General features: G+C 31.2%; 1 protein-coding gene across 2 annotated transcripts in view; it reads right to left on the minus strand.

Moving 5' to 3' along the window:
* The window catches only part of Sema2a (Semaphorin 2a), a 329,846-nt gene that overhangs the window by 43,571 nt on the left and 270,058 nt on the right, over window positions 1–16,217 (minus strand). For both annotated transcript variants that reach the window (XM_065511864.1, XM_065511865.1), the window contains exon 4: window positions 12,606–12,674. In XM_065511864.1, the coding sequence (XP_065367936.1) occupies window positions 12,606–12,674 (69 nt within the window). The remainder of the gene's footprint in view (window positions 1–12,605; window positions 12,675–16,217) is intronic.

Below are 16,217 nucleotides of genomic sequence, written 5' to 3' on the forward strand. Positions count from 1 at the left end.
TACAAATTTTATAAAATCCTAAATACTAAATAAATAGTTGGGGACAATGGTAGATTTTAATTTGTAAATATTTTTAAACACAATAAAAAAATGTAAGCCTTTGAAAAGTGTGTGCTATTCAATCTTTACATATGTATATCATATGAATTACTAAACATTAACAAAAAAAGGGTATTTATTTCATTAAGCGCTTCATATTTTTAAAATAAAAGAACAAGAAAAGCTCGGTAGTCAGTTCACATCGCCTTCATGTGAGACGATCATGCCCACAAATCGCTAGTCAATAAATATGAATATCCAATTAAACATGTATTGTGAGATATGAAGGGCCCTCCTGTTGAAATCACATGTCGTTGGTGTTCATATCAAACAATTCCGGCCAAAATATGTTGGTAAGCATTGACTGATAGCGCTCGCCGTTTACGATGATGGCTTGGCAACGTCGTTTACTTGTTTCTTGGATTTCAAAGAACATTTTGGTATCAAACCAAAAATTTTACGGAAAAAAATACAAAAAGCTGAAATCATTGACATAGTAAACAAACAAATAAATATAGGTAAGTATTAGTCAAATTGACCACCGGTAGTGGTTGCACCTTTTGGCTTAAGGATACCCTTGAAGATTACAAAACATGACTCTAAAATAAATATCTTGAAAGGCAAACATTTACTATTCATCTGCAGTATTTCAGTGAGATGGGAGGTTTGATGGAACTGCTCTGTTTGGTCCGTAAAGGCTTATTTTGTTCGTCTGCGTTTGTTTGTCCACCATTGGGCAGAAGTTACTCAATACCTGGTAGCAGGTATAAAAGGAAGCAAAATCTGTTTCCCATATTGACCGGCTGCTGATCTGCATCTGCTTATTCCACAGTGGGGCGGCAGTTATTCAACACCTGGCAGCAGGTATAAAATGCAACCAAGGTCCGAAACGTCACAATGGAAGTTCGCGAGTCATGCCCCACGTACCCGGTTCGGTGCTCCATAGTCTCCGAGAACCATACTCCCACAGTGATTCTAACGGACCGTGGTGATTCGTATGTGACCCAGACCAGGCAGGTGATTACACCAGGACAAACTAGTCTGCATGCTACTGGTGTCACAGGAGGTCAATCTGATATACTCAGGTTGGGCGACTGTAATAAATATAAATCAATATGTGGCAGTGACGCAAGTGGCGGGGTACATCTGGACTTATCCCCAAGTACCTCCAAAGCCACTAAAGCCCAAACCGTTAAGGCGGTTAAACACCCTACCTCGGGTGCTTGTGAAGGGGATGGGACTAAGTCGCATCTTTCAGTAGCTTTCCATATAGCCATTGTGCGATCAGAACCAGTGAAGGAATCCTCCTGTTCTAAAGTTGCACCTCACCTGCCGGAAATTCGCTTCGTTGAGGCTCTCGGCTCTAATCCCAATTAAGTTGGGATATGGTGAAACATAGACTGGTAGGGATTTTCTGGAAAGTCTTCAAAGATAATCCAGGCACTCCACCGGAATGAGATGATGCTGGTTGATACCAGGGACACGTTAATTTGATGTCTTGTGTAGATTAACGTTCAGCGTTGCTATTCAAGAAGGGTGAAGTATGGCCGGGTTTTAGGCTTGAGGTGTTATCGGTGAGACATCTAGCCTTTGGAGATCTTCAAGATTAACCCACAGCTTCCAACTGACGATTGGAAAGTTGAGGGATCTTTGAGGAAAGTTGTTATAATGGATCATGGTGAGGATGACTTAAATGAATCTTCACTAACCTAAAGAAGCATCCGCTGCACCGCTCCTCCGAATTGCTAAGGGAGGGTATGAGATCTAATACGCTAAAGGCGCTAGAAGCTCTTTGAATATCTTAATATTGTCTGATTATGGAGATCTAATTATCTCCCCATACGCAAAAATTGTAAAGTATGTAGCACAATATAGAAAAAACAGAAGATGCAATAAGAATGGTCTCCAAATATTAACAAACTACTGACTTCGAAAACTAACCACTGTGAGCAATGCTAAGTTTCAACTGACATATTCAAGGTAGCCCGATGAATAGATTGCCCTAGCAGCTAGGCAGAACTAAACGAACTAGAAATATACAAAGAAAAAACGACATAAATGAAATAGCTGTAGGAACGGGACAGAATACAATGTTTGACAGGTGAAAGGAACAGGACGGCTAGGTTGACATGACATAGACAATAGATTGGTTAATGGGTTGGATTTAAGACGAATGGAGACAAGACGCAACAGGAGCACCAGTATAAAAGACGAATATTTTGGTCAGTGATCATTCAGTTGTCATTCAATTGTGGAGATCAGTCACTGAGTGCGAGGTACTCAAAGTGACAAGCGTAAATGCATTACATTATTTTGAATTATTGTTTTTTTTTTAATTTAAATGTAAATAGTGCTATTCTTAGTGAATTAGAATTGAATTTCCAAGAGGAATTAATTAATTCAGAAAGAGAAGAAGAGTTCTGCAATTCGAAGTTAAGCCAGAAAGATAGAGAAAGAAAATATAGTTTTTTACATTGCTAAACTGCGATTATTTCATTTCTAAAGTATCATATCTATATGTTAGCCCCTAGATGACAAAGTACTTCATTTCTATATGATAACATTATTTTACACAACATAATGCAACAATTATGATCAATAGAATTTCAATTGTTTCTATTGCACGAACATAAGCAAAATCTCACCCTTTAATCAGAAACGTGCTGCATAAAATATCTTAAGTATTTATTATGAGTATACGAATACAAATCAATTTTATTTCAAATAACTTATTCTACAACATGATGCAATTTAACTTTAACATGTACAACATACATACAACACTTTCTTTGCTACTAAGCAATTTAGGAAGTACATACATACGTAGATGTATACTTGTGTGTAGAAAGTGCAGCACACACATCTATATTTTTCTTAAGTAAAAATGAGAGATAAGCAGAAATTGCTTTCTTTAATATGTCTCAAATGTTTATCAATACAATTCGTTTTCCAATTCTTTTTTCTATTTTTTTCATTTTTCAAATTACTACAAAAATAAACCATATAAATACAAACTATAATAGAAAATAAAGAAGATTTTACACAGAGGTGAATGTGTGTGTAAAGCACACGCACATAGTATATTTTGTAAAAAATGTTGCAGAAAATCAATCGCGCAACAATGAAGAACATAATAAAAGGGGGAAAAAACTTGTATTTCTTATAGAAGTGGTTGCTGCTGCATCATGTGCATGCATACAACTAAACTGTTACACATATATCTAGGTACGTATGAGTAATAATGTGGCAGGGAACCTGGATTTCAACATCACTCATACGCACCGATAAAGCAATGCAATTCCGCTTACAAAGCTATAAAGTACATTTTGTATATATGTATGAATGTAACTGTATGGATTTATTAGTGTGTGTGTGTTTGTATAGGTATTGTATTTTCTCTTCTAAAGAAAATTTAAGAAAAATGTAAACCTCAGCTGTTTGAGTCTATTAATGTAACTAGAAAATCAAAAAGAATAAAAAAAACTCTACAATACTTATACATTACATATTGAAGTGCATGTGCTTGTGCTCAGATTTGTGTAAAATATGTTGTCATATATTTGTATTATGATGACTTTGCCAATGTGCTTATTGCTTACAATATAACTAGGAAAAAATTTAAAGTTTTGTAATAAAAAATGTTATACAGGTATGGCCAAATTGTCATCAAAATAGCAAAATTTGGGGAAAAAGTTAACATTTTCAAATGTAAGCAATAAAGATATTAGCGGTATTCACTGTTAAGTGCGAATGGTCTAGCATCATTGCAAATGCAAAATTTTACCGTAATCCAATAACAAAATACACACAAAAATCTTTAAGATTTTGCATTTGCAATGATGCAATACCATTCGCACTTAACAGTGAATACCGCTATTGTGTTAAATGTTTTTTTTATTTTATAATTTTTAAGAGGGAAATTTTACAATCCACTAAACATCAATTTAAAAATATTTCCATACAAATTATTGAAATTTTAAATGAAAATTTTCTCAAAATAAACAGGTAATTTCAGATGCCTTTTACTTCTTCATTTGAACGATTTATCGACTGTAACAATTTAACATTGGGACATACAATAATTTTCATTTAATCATTTTTTGAAAATATAATTTTAACAAAAATTCCCAAAAACAAATTTCATAAAATTTGTTTCAATTCTATGTGTTCTCGAAACTACTGCACTACATTGCACATAGGGGCAAAGATATATTAAAAGGGGCGATAAATCAACCACTGGGTTTTGATGTAAGTTATTGGTATTATTGAAAAGGTAATTTTGTCTAGATTTCAAATATGGAAAAATATTATAATCCACCGAACAAAATAAAGTGAAAAATACTGAAATAAAAAAATGGATTTTTTTTAATTTTTCTAATTATTTTATCAGTCATTTAAAATACATTGAATTACATTATATGTAGTGTTTATAAAAAACCGAATTTTTAAAAATCCGGGTTTTCGTTTAAACGACTTAAAAACCGAAATCCGACCGCAAAAACCGGTTAACCGACATATATGTGAAGAAAACATAAAATGTCTAATAAAGTATACACAGCTTTACAATTTTTGGTTTTTAGTAGTCGGGAATGTTAATATTATATAACTATAAATTAATATTATATAACTATAAATATGCAAAAGTGCTAAGTCCATTTTATTTTGTTAAAATTTAAAAATTATTATCTCATTTAAATGGAATTGAGTATAAATATGTTACTAAATATATAATACTTCTTTTAATTATTGGTTTCTTCATTAAATTTCAACCAAAATATGTAAATCACAATCTTTTTAATAATTTTAAAAATTTATTATCACCTCGACTTTCTGATATGAAAGAGAAAATGTTCCAAGTCCCAAAATAGGACATATAAGATTTAAACGCACTTCTTCTTAACTGTGATTATTTGTCATTATAAATCTTACCAAATAATTAATAACACTCCATTATCAGGTTTCAAAAATATTTCAAATCATGGATTTTAGACTGTTTATTTCTGAAAAGGAACTTTGTTCACTAAGCTAACGAAATGATTAATAAAATAAAAATGAATACAAAAAATGCACCAAAACATGCGATTTATTGATTTTAGTTCCAAATTTTTAAAAACCGGTTAATCGAGTGATATAAACCGGTTAACCGAAAATCAACATTTTATATTAACCGGTTCACAAAAACCGAGATTTTGAAGAAAACCCGGTTTTACGGTTAACCGTTTATACGGTTTGTAAACACTAATTATATGTGATTTTAAGAATTAAAAGTAATATAAAAAATTAAAAATACATACATAAAATACTACAATTAATCTAATATAAAAACATCATTTTCATCACTACTATCGGCTATATTGCTTTCATCTGAAATTGATGTATCGCAGGTTGACACGAAAAATTCCGATGCCTCCTGTGGAAGCTCGTTTATATTTTTTTTGAACTTTTTCGGAGTCGTGTTATTACAGAATCAGAATTTATGAGCAGAAAGTTACGTTTTTCAAATTTTGCCGATATAAAAGTTGGTAACTGTTTTAAGCGTTAGTTTAAAATTTAAACTAATGCTAAAAATAGTTTCAAAATTTTCAAAAACTTATTTGCTAATAAAAAATGTATTGCTATTATTTAATACCATTTATCAAAGATTTATAAAAAAAAATGTTCATAAAAAATTTGTACTTAAGACTTTTGATAAACGTTTTTGAATAAAGGCCTAAAATTTTAAAAATTTAATAAAATCGAAAACCGCAAAATGTTAAAATAGAATATAATTCTATACATTCCCTTCTTTAATCATCATAAAATAGTTATGGGCATTTTTGCGCATTTATGCTACTTTTAAAACTACTGCTTCAAAAAAGTGTATGTAGCGGTAGCAGTAGTAATAAAACATGAAACATAAATGGAGTAGTAGCATAAAAATCAATGCTACTGCTCTATATCGAGTTTTAATTTTTATTATTTAGAAGTAGCAGTAAAGTAGCAGTTAAGTAGCAGTTGAGGTAGCAATAGAAGTAGTCAAAAAAGAAAATCTCCAGTCATAACAACAAAATTTACAGAATTAAACACTGTGTGTTGTTTTTGTTTTGAGAGTGTTTGAAAGAATTATTCGTTTTTAGTCGTCTCAGATGTTCGTGTTGCTAACAGAAATATCGTATTTTCTGTGTGTATAACAAAAAAGCCGAACATTAACAACAACAACACACAATATCCTTTTTTGGCTGAATATTTTTATTTTTTACTTCTTTTATTGCTACCTCTACTGCTACTTAGCTGCTACTTCAACTGCTACTTTTTCTACTACGTCAACTGCTACTTCTATTACTACTAAATTTTAAAAGTAGCAGAATTAAAAAACAAATGACTCTGCTACATAAAAACTTTTTCTTTTTTAAGGTAGCAATAGAAAATAAATTACTCTGCTACTTTCAATTTTTTCTTTTATTGGTACTACTACAACTATTGCTACCAAAATGTGAAGGTAGCAGTAGTAGTAGTAATTGATTGACTCCGAGTTTTTATTAATTTTTTAACTAGACTACTTGTGTTTTTTCGTTGCTACTGCTACTTGTAGTCTAGTTTTTTAAACACTGAATTTAAGTACTTGCATTCATAATTTCTTTAAAAAAAGATCACAAATCGGTTCCCAACAACATATATCAATATTATTAATACAAAAAAACTATTTTATTCAATAAAGATTAAGATATTTTAATAATGAAATATACACCTTAATATTCCATTTTTAATAGATATTAAATGTAGTGTTATTACGTTTGGCCTGCTGCTGCTACTCTTAAACCAAAGCTTTGAAAAAAAATTTCTGAACAAACTGTATGCAGAAAAGTGTCCTCTTTGAATGAAATATCATTTGTTTTGTAAAACGCATTTTTCATTTTTATTTATCGCCACAAGTCACCATATATGTAGATGCCCCTATGTGCATTATTTAAATTTATATATAATTTTCTTGATGTAAGTGCCACACATTTCGAAAGGTTGGTAATATCTGATTATTATACGCATACACTTCTACGTTGGCATCTTCTAAGCGTCTTCATGTACAATAGGATGGCCCTAATTTTGAACTTACTGGATTTCAGAAATTTAAATATTTTTATTAATAATTCATCGAAATGGGCCAATTTAAAATCATTTCACATGTTAACTCGTAATATCTAGAAGCATCAAAATGGCAATTTTATGCCCTACACCACCAAAGTGGGGAACGTATATTGGGTTCAGGCCGATGTTGCTATTTAGCCAAGGGCAAAGCCTATTGAATTTGGTTAGAATCGGTTCATTACACAGCCATATCTGAAAATAAATATCCAAATTATATAGATATCAAAATCAGCACAAATAACTTCTATATAAGCTGAACTTGCACAGATCGCATATAAGGACGACTTTCGTTAATTAATGTGCACAAATCTCTAAAATATGCTAGTATCCAAATAAACTTGAACATAAATCAATCATGCCATTAAAATTCGAGAGGATCAGTTCATGATTAGTCATAGCTCCCATAAAAGACCCACTTCCTCTTGGCATATTCTGGGCGTTTTTCGGCCAATTTTCGCTTCAAGCTAATCTGTTGCGTTTGGAACAGATTCGCTGTGGTACTCTGATTTCAGCGGCTCATAATACAGAGCTAGACAAACACAGAGAATTAACGTTTGCAATGAATTACCTTAGCGGCATGTATACTTACTTTAGTGTCGATTCGGCTGGTTGGCCGGGCTTCTTACGCTTCAAGTAATCTTAATGGATCCATTTTTCATCTAATGTAATGTGTCGGTGCAAAACTAATTTTCTTTTATAGCAACCTCTTGGGAGTAGCTCCCAATGCTTTTGCAAGCTCTTATTGAGTTTTACAAAAATCTTCAAAAATTCAACATAAATAGGTTTCACAAATACAGAAGTCATGCTAACTAACTTTATGGTGATTGGTCAATAATTAGTTTGGTGTAGGGTATTTTATGGTCGGGCTTGACTGACTTTCGTACTTGTTTTAATAGCATTTTTTCTCAATAATTTTTTTTTTAATTTTTTGAAAGTTGGTTACATTGAACCAAAAGTCGAAACATCAAACAAAATGTGCAGTCTCAAAATGCTGTCTTATTTTGCTAAAATTAGCATTTAGTTTTAAGCTGAAGGAGAACAATTTTAGACCTTCGAAGCATCGACAAACCAAAATAAGCAAAATAAGGGCCATACTAATGAGCATCTTGCTCTTATTCGGATATCCAAAAAATTAACAAAAACAAAGGGTGTTTTTTAAGCCTGATATAACTTGAAATTGTAAAAAATAACAAACAAATTTTATTAAAAAAAAATTTGTTATTCGAAGAATCAGTACATGGCATTGACACTTGAAAATCATGCCAGGCATATGGCCACCAATTGATACTGGTTTATCTGTGTATACTAATGACTTCACGTGGCCTAACATGAAATAATCGGGAGGTATCAAGCCATTTCTAAAAATCAGATTATCGCCATATTTTGATTTGAAAACATCGATGGTTGCGGTCGCCGAATGACACGTAGCGCCATCCTGTTGAAACCACATCTCCCATGGATGAATGTCATCTATATTTTTAAACAAATAATAATTGATTATGGTACGGTAACGATGTACATTGTCCGTAACTCGATCTCCGACTTAATTTTTTAAGATAAAAGGTCCGATGTTACCATCACCATGTAAACCGCAACAAAAGGTGCATTTTTCTGGATGTAATGGAGTGTGTTGCGGATATGTTTCATTCCATATGAGGACATTTTTAAGATTGCTGAGATGGACGTTTATGACTAATTTTTAAAGTAAATGTGGATAATTTTGTAGCGTTATTCAAACCAGAGTATACAGATCATAAAATTGAGTGCAGTGTGACACTTAACTCCTTCGTAAGATCTATCGGTCTTAAAAAAACACCCTTTACAACCACAAAAATGGAAAAAATACAAATAAATGACAAAGTAAAGCCACAAATAAATTGAAAAAGTAAAAGATTTAAAATTGAATGCTGAAGCTTTTTTCTATGAATGAATGTTTCAATCTGTACCAGTGTATGCGAATGGCAGTTTTCTCTTTTCTGTTTTTTTTTTGTCTTCTCTTAACATTTTATTAGTAAATAAGTGTCTTTGTTGGATTGTGTGTGTGAATATGCATGTGTGTGATTTCGAGAAAAAAAACTTTATTTATTTATTGAACAATAATCATACGTTCCATATTAAATAAGGACTGAGTATAGGTGAACTACTAGAAAATATATTTTAAGTCAATTGAAATTTATAAAAATGTAATCATAATCAACTAATCGATTAGTTAAAATTTCTGATTAACCATAACTGTTACTAATCAATTAATTTAATGCACAGAGAAAACAGATTTGTGATAGCAACCAAATATGTTGCCGAATGATTCGGTTGCACACATAAAATTTTTCGGTTCTATCAACAGAAAGCCAATTGATAAAGAAGAATTTCGGTCGATCACTAAGGTAGAATCATTCGACTGGCAATGAATTGAATTGCTATCACGAATCAGAATATGGTAAAATCGGAAGACAAAGGAAAAAACATGCGTTCTCTGTGGTCTTTTGGGAAATTCTTCATAAGTGTAACCATCATTGCGTATACGCAATATTTGTTATTTCCCAGAATATTATTATTAAGTATACGCCTTAAAATTGATGCATGTCATTTAATTTTGTTTGCATTAAATAATGAAATTGTCCAGAAAATAATAATAATACAGATATACTATAATATTAAACAGATATTTTATATTTACATACATATATGCTGGGAAAATATTGTTTTTTTTTTCGAAAAAATAACAATTATTTTTTGACCACAAATTTATTTTGTACTTAAAAATACTGGATTTTTTATTTTGAAAAAATAATTTTTCTGGCAATATATAGATTCCAAGCCAAAAAAAACTGCTCATCTTTTGAGGCCAAAAACGAATCAAGCCAATTTCGGATAGTCTATAGCAAAGTGAAGCGTGTCCCATAGCACTGTGGTTCCAAATCAAAATCTAGGTGGACAAAATTATTTGGCGATCTTTTTATATAGAATTGGTATCACCGATTCCAAAAAAAAATCTTTAAAAGATCAATATAAACTTTTTTCAATGTACCGTAGGATCTAGATATACATATAAAAAACATTAGTAAAAAATTAAAAAAAAATACATTTTCATGTCTTTCTGAAACTAGATTTTTAAAAAGATCTGTATTTACTATATTTCAAGTTACAGTAGGGTCTAGATATAGAAAAATCAATAATAAATAAAGAAATATTTCTAAAAATTTCATTCCGTAAAAATTAAAAAAAAGTATTTCGGCGGGTGCTGGCGGCTACAATTTTTATACAAAGACATTCCCCAGAAGTTTCTTTAAATTATGTATATAATAATTGAACGGGCTTCGACGGTCTTTTTTTCTGGCAAGCTATATAATATTCTTAGAAAAAAAATGTCAGTATATTTGAGAACCAAGTTTAAAGAACTATAACAGGAAAATGAAGAGGCCCATAAATATAAGATATACATTTAATAAATGCCTATATCAATGTTTATCTATGTTTTGAAGTATGAATTTCTATATGGTAAAACCATTGAGATATATCTAATTTAGTAAAGCAGTAAAATATTAAAAAAAAATTAACGAAAATATGATTCAAAATTTGTTGAACTTCTGGCGCTTCTGTCGAGAAAACAAAATGTCCAATTGAAAAACAAATTTGTACTGGAGGAGAGCAGATTGTCAGCTTCCGAAGAAACTTAGTTTTTCCAAATTCTGAAGATACCGATTTTCATAATTTTGTCCACCTAGATTTTGATTTGGAACCACAGTGCATAGGGAGCATTATGCATCGATGGAAAAAAATACTTGTTGGACGGTGCTCTGTATGGGCTAAAAAGAAGGAGGGGCAAGATTTCCCAACCACTTCATTCTAATCATTATTATTATTATTAATATTTATTTAATGCAAATTTAATTTTCAAAAAATATAAAGAAAAATGACTGGCTACCAGGGCCTTCGTCTTTTCATTCTAATCAGTTTTTAACAGGTATTTCAAAATATGGCCAAGTGTTGTCATGCTGGTATATTAAAGTGACTGGCCACTGAGTATTCAAAGGAATCAGTGGCATTCAATACATGTTCCCTGTGATAGTCTGGCCAGATTTCTGGAGCTCATAATAGATAGAACCATTTTTGTCTCACCAAATATAGAGCATTGCCTTATCGCCATGAATATTTGGCTTTGGTAGCGATTCTACTGATTGGCCTATCCTCACGTACCATCTCTTATAATTCGGTTTATCATATTGTATCCATTTTTCATTGCAGGTAATGATTCGGTGCAAAAATTAATTTCCTTTATAGCGTTCAAGCATCATTTCGAGCAAGAAAATTTCCCTTTCAAGCATTCTCGGCTTCAAATTATTATGGTACTCAATTTCCTCGCTTTTGGATGAATCCTGCTGATCCCAGACATTTTAAAATTGCTGCTTGATTAGTTTCCAATGATTTTGCAACCTTTTGTTGAGTTTTACAACAATCTTTATGGAGTAATGCCTTCAATTCTTGGTCTTCAAACTTTTTTGGCTGGCCTGGGCGATATTGGCCTTTCATATCAAAATCACCACTTTTGAACCGCACAAACCATCTATCAGACATTGAAACCGATGGAACATATTCACTATAAGCTTTGGAGAGCGATCGGTGTGCTTTAGTGGCATTTTGTTTCAAATTAAAGAAGTAAATCAAAACATCCTGCATATGACACTTTGTTGGTACAAAATTCGACATTGAGGTGTGAGGATCTTAAAATATCGCTTTCATTCAGCATAGATTCTTGACTAATATTTTTGGCTTCATCTTTTAAAAGTTCGAAAATTTAGGAGTTTCTCGATTCAATTCAAAATGAAGAAAAACCATTTGCTTTCCATATTTCGTCATTGTTTAGAGTATCACTTATTTCACTTACCACCCACTATACATTTGCTTCAATTTTTTTTTATATATATAATTCAAAACATATTTACAAAAGATACATTCTTCTGCAAAACCTAATGCATCAAACCTCAGTTGCATTTCACTTGTATTCGTATGTGGAATTTAAGTAGGTTTATTTTATTTCTTCTTCTTAAAATAAATTATATAAAAAGTTTTTTTATTTTCTTATATAAAACCTATATTGAGCCATAATTTTCTTATACAATTTATATAAATTGTCTAGTAATCCCATTTTTTCCACATTTCAAATGTATGAGAGTACTTTCAATAACCTATTGATCTACTATTATAATTCTTTATCTTTTCAGGTTTAATGTAGAAGTAACTTGTTCTATATTCTAAGAAAGATTAACCTAATCAGCTTAGTTTCTGTTCTTACATTTATAGTTTTATATTTAGTAGCAGTTTAGCAGATTTTTTCTTTTGAGGATTTGTTAAGTTTAAATAGAAAATGCTTAGATAGAGGGGTTTTGTATGGCCTCCTATATTCCTTTGGAAATAATGAATTGTGTGTGTTCTATTTAACTTACCTGACTTTTGCCTTTTGATACGCAGCTTACAACATCATCTCTAGTTGGTTCCAAGTTAATAACATCGCGCTGTAAGGATTAAAAAGAAATAAAGAAAATGTTAAAAAATATTGAGTTTTAGTATTAGAAGGTTACTGAAGGAAATAATTTTTACTAAAGAAAAGAGTATTTGATTTAACCAAAGAGAAATATACATAAACAAGTAAGAAAGTATGGTCGGTCAAGCATGACCATATAATAGCCTACACTAAGTAAAAGGCAAAAAAAATTTTTCTTTTAAAATTTCAATAATTTATATTTTTGAGTGATTTTCGGAAGTGGGGTTATATGGGGGCTATGACCAATTATGGACCGATCACCATGAAATTAGGTCGTGTGATTTACGTCTATATTAAAGTTAACTATGTTAAATTTTGTGTGTATACCAACATTTTTAAGCGATTTATGCACGTTAAAGTGATTTTCGGAAGCGGGTCTATATGGGAGCTATGACTAATTATGGACCGATCGTAACAAAATTTGGTGACATGAATTTTGTGTATAAAAAACTTATTTGGAGCGGAATTTGTGGAGATACATATATAAATTAATCATTTATGACCGATAAAGTACAATTTCGGGAGGACATTTGCATGGGGGCTAGGTGAAATAATGGACCGATTTCAGCCAGTTTCAATACGCTTGGTCCTTGATCCGAAGTAATAATATGTACCAAATTTGATCGAAATATCTTCAAAATTGCGACCTGTACTCTGCGCACAAGGTTTACATGGACAGCCAGCCAGCCGACCAGACGGACGGATATCGCTTAATCGACTCAGAAAGTGATTCTAAGTCGATTGGTATACTTTAAGGTGGGTGTTAGACTAATATTTTTGGTCGTTACAAACATCTACACAAACGCATAATACCCTCCCCACTATGGTGGTGTAGGGTATAAAAAACTCGAACGACTGAGTTAGGTCTATGGCAGCAGCGTTTCCAATATATGTAGATTTATCTAAGGTTTTAACTACTAATCAAATTTAAAGGGGTAACTATTTTTAAATACATATGCTTTATATTTTATACTTTACAATATTGATTAATTTCGATCAAAAAAATATTCTTTAAATCTTTATTCTTCTGAATTTCGAAATAGAGACAAATCACGGTTATAATTATTACAAATTATTTGGTAATGCAAATTTTTGCTGGGCTACCTAGTAACAATTTCCATCGTTTAAATGCATAAACTAACCAAATATTATTTTAACCTATTATATTGTTTCATTTTAAACTAAATATTTTATTTTAAACATTTTCTATATTGTAATTTGTCATACACACTCTGTCATTTGCAGCATTATTTGAGAATTCTAAAAGGTAAAATTAATATTAACATTTGGTTTATAGCCCAGGGATAAACTTTGATATTTAAATTTTGCAAATGAGTGCATGTATGTATATTTGTACAATAATAATATTACAATTTATGACAAAATGTATAAAACCAAAAATAGGAAGAACACAGTCAACATTTCCTATTTAGTTAAATGGATTTTTAATAGTCAGCAGAAAGTAAGAACTTCCAAAAAAGTAAAATTTAGAAATTACGCAGACAACAATGACAGATATCTTCTGTATACACTGTTGTCAGATCTTACAATATTGTCAGAAATATGACGACTGATTGTTTGATCGTCTCCTATTATGATTGACAATCAAATTTCATTTGCTTTGAGTTTGCCGTTCACGGATGAAAAACAATATTCATATTATGTGTTTTATGTCTCTGATTAACAAAAAAAACTTCAGTTTCTTCGAGATTTTTGGTAATAATGGAAAAGTTCGTCCAAATACAAATGGTGATTGACGTATTTATTTGTACGTCTCCTTTAAAGCTTCAAGCATACGATACTCACACATATGTACTGATTTACGGGTTTATTTGATCGTCTCCAGGACACTTAACAACCATGTGAACTTTAAATTTTTGTCTTACAACATTGTCAGTACATTGTAAGACAATAATATTGTCAGACATTTGAGAATAGTGTAAACACCTTACGTTGCCATTGCCAGATCATTGGGAGATAATTGTCAGACAGTTTTTATTGACAGATTTGCGAATGTTATGCATCTGACAATGGCACCAGTACATTGCCAGATCTGACCACATTGCAAAATCTAACAACCGTGTGTACATAGCTTGAGGATTCAGTCGTATGATAACTTCTGTGTCAGTTATCTTCCTTAGATGTATCTCTCCACCACTTTGCTTGTTGAAAAAATGTTTACTGGTTATTAGAATTTAAGATACGTAGGTAATGTAAACAGTAGGTTGGCCCTCTTATTGGAATTGTTCGATTTTAGGTGTCCACATGGTAAAAAATTTACACATGGGCCCATTTGGTATAAATTTATGAAAATTTATGAAATCAACAATTTATTCTCCGTCATTTAACAACCAAATGCAAAAAATATGAACGAAATCGGACAACGTTTACAGACTGCAAATTTTATTTGAAGTTTCTGGGTCAAAATAGCAATATTTTCAAAAAATTAAAAGCAAATGAAATCCGATTAAAAATAACTGTGAATGAAACACAGGTTTTTGAATAAAAAACATTTTATTTTTTAACATAGCCAAACGGATAGAAAACAGCTATTTTCGGATTTGACATCTTCGATTTTAATGAAATTTACCACACATATTACGGTTCCAAAGGGTTCCTCAAATCAATGACTTTTTCATCGGAAAAATATCGCGATTTGAAAATTGAAAAATTTGTAAAACACATGTGCTTAAATTTTTATATTAATTTGTATGAAAAAAACGTACTTTTAATAACGTTTTTCTTTACAACTCCTGAACTAATCGAGTCTCCATCGAAATTATTTTGCACGAATATATTAAAGAGCTTAGGTGTCCTCATACCGCGTTCTTTATTAATTTTTAACACCACAATCTTTGATATTTTTGACCTAATATTGACCTTTAACCTTTTGTAAGTAAACAATTTTATTCACAAAATTTTAAAGACAATATCTTTGGCTTTAAGATGGAGTCAAAAATTATGCTAGTCTTTGAGTAGTTTCAAAGTTATGGCCAATTATATGCATATAGTTTTAGATAATTTTAAAAAATTTTTAAATTTTCAAGTCACGATATTTTTCATTAGAATGAGCTTCCATTGAAAAAGTCACTGATATGAGGAACATATTGGATATATTAGGTATGTGGTAAATTTCATTAAAATCGGAGATGGTAAATTCGACTGCTGTCGGCTATCACATGGATCCTCCCAGTTATTTGTTTGTGATATCATCGTTGGAATTAAATATTTTTCCGCAGAGGCATTTGTTCAGGTTTGAAAACAAAAAATAATCACTCGGATTTAAGTTGAAGAATAGGATGATAAAGGAGCAAATTGCAGTCTAATTAATAAATTTTTGCCATGGAAACCGCAAATGTGGGCATCCTTGAATTGTCCCCAATAAAAACACGGTCGTTTTTTCCTTATTACTCCTTATTTATATAAATCCTTATTAAATAGTGGCATGTTGTTAGCCATCGATTGCTCTTTAAAGGTAGTGCATCCCAAAAAATAGTCGGCATGACTTTATTGG

Source organism: Calliphora vicina, chromosome 5 (assembly GCF_958450345.1).
Source record: "Calliphora vicina chromosome 5, idCalVici1.1, whole genome shotgun sequence".
NCBI lineage: Eukaryota > Metazoa > Arthropoda > Insecta > Diptera > Calliphoridae > Calliphora > Calliphora vicina.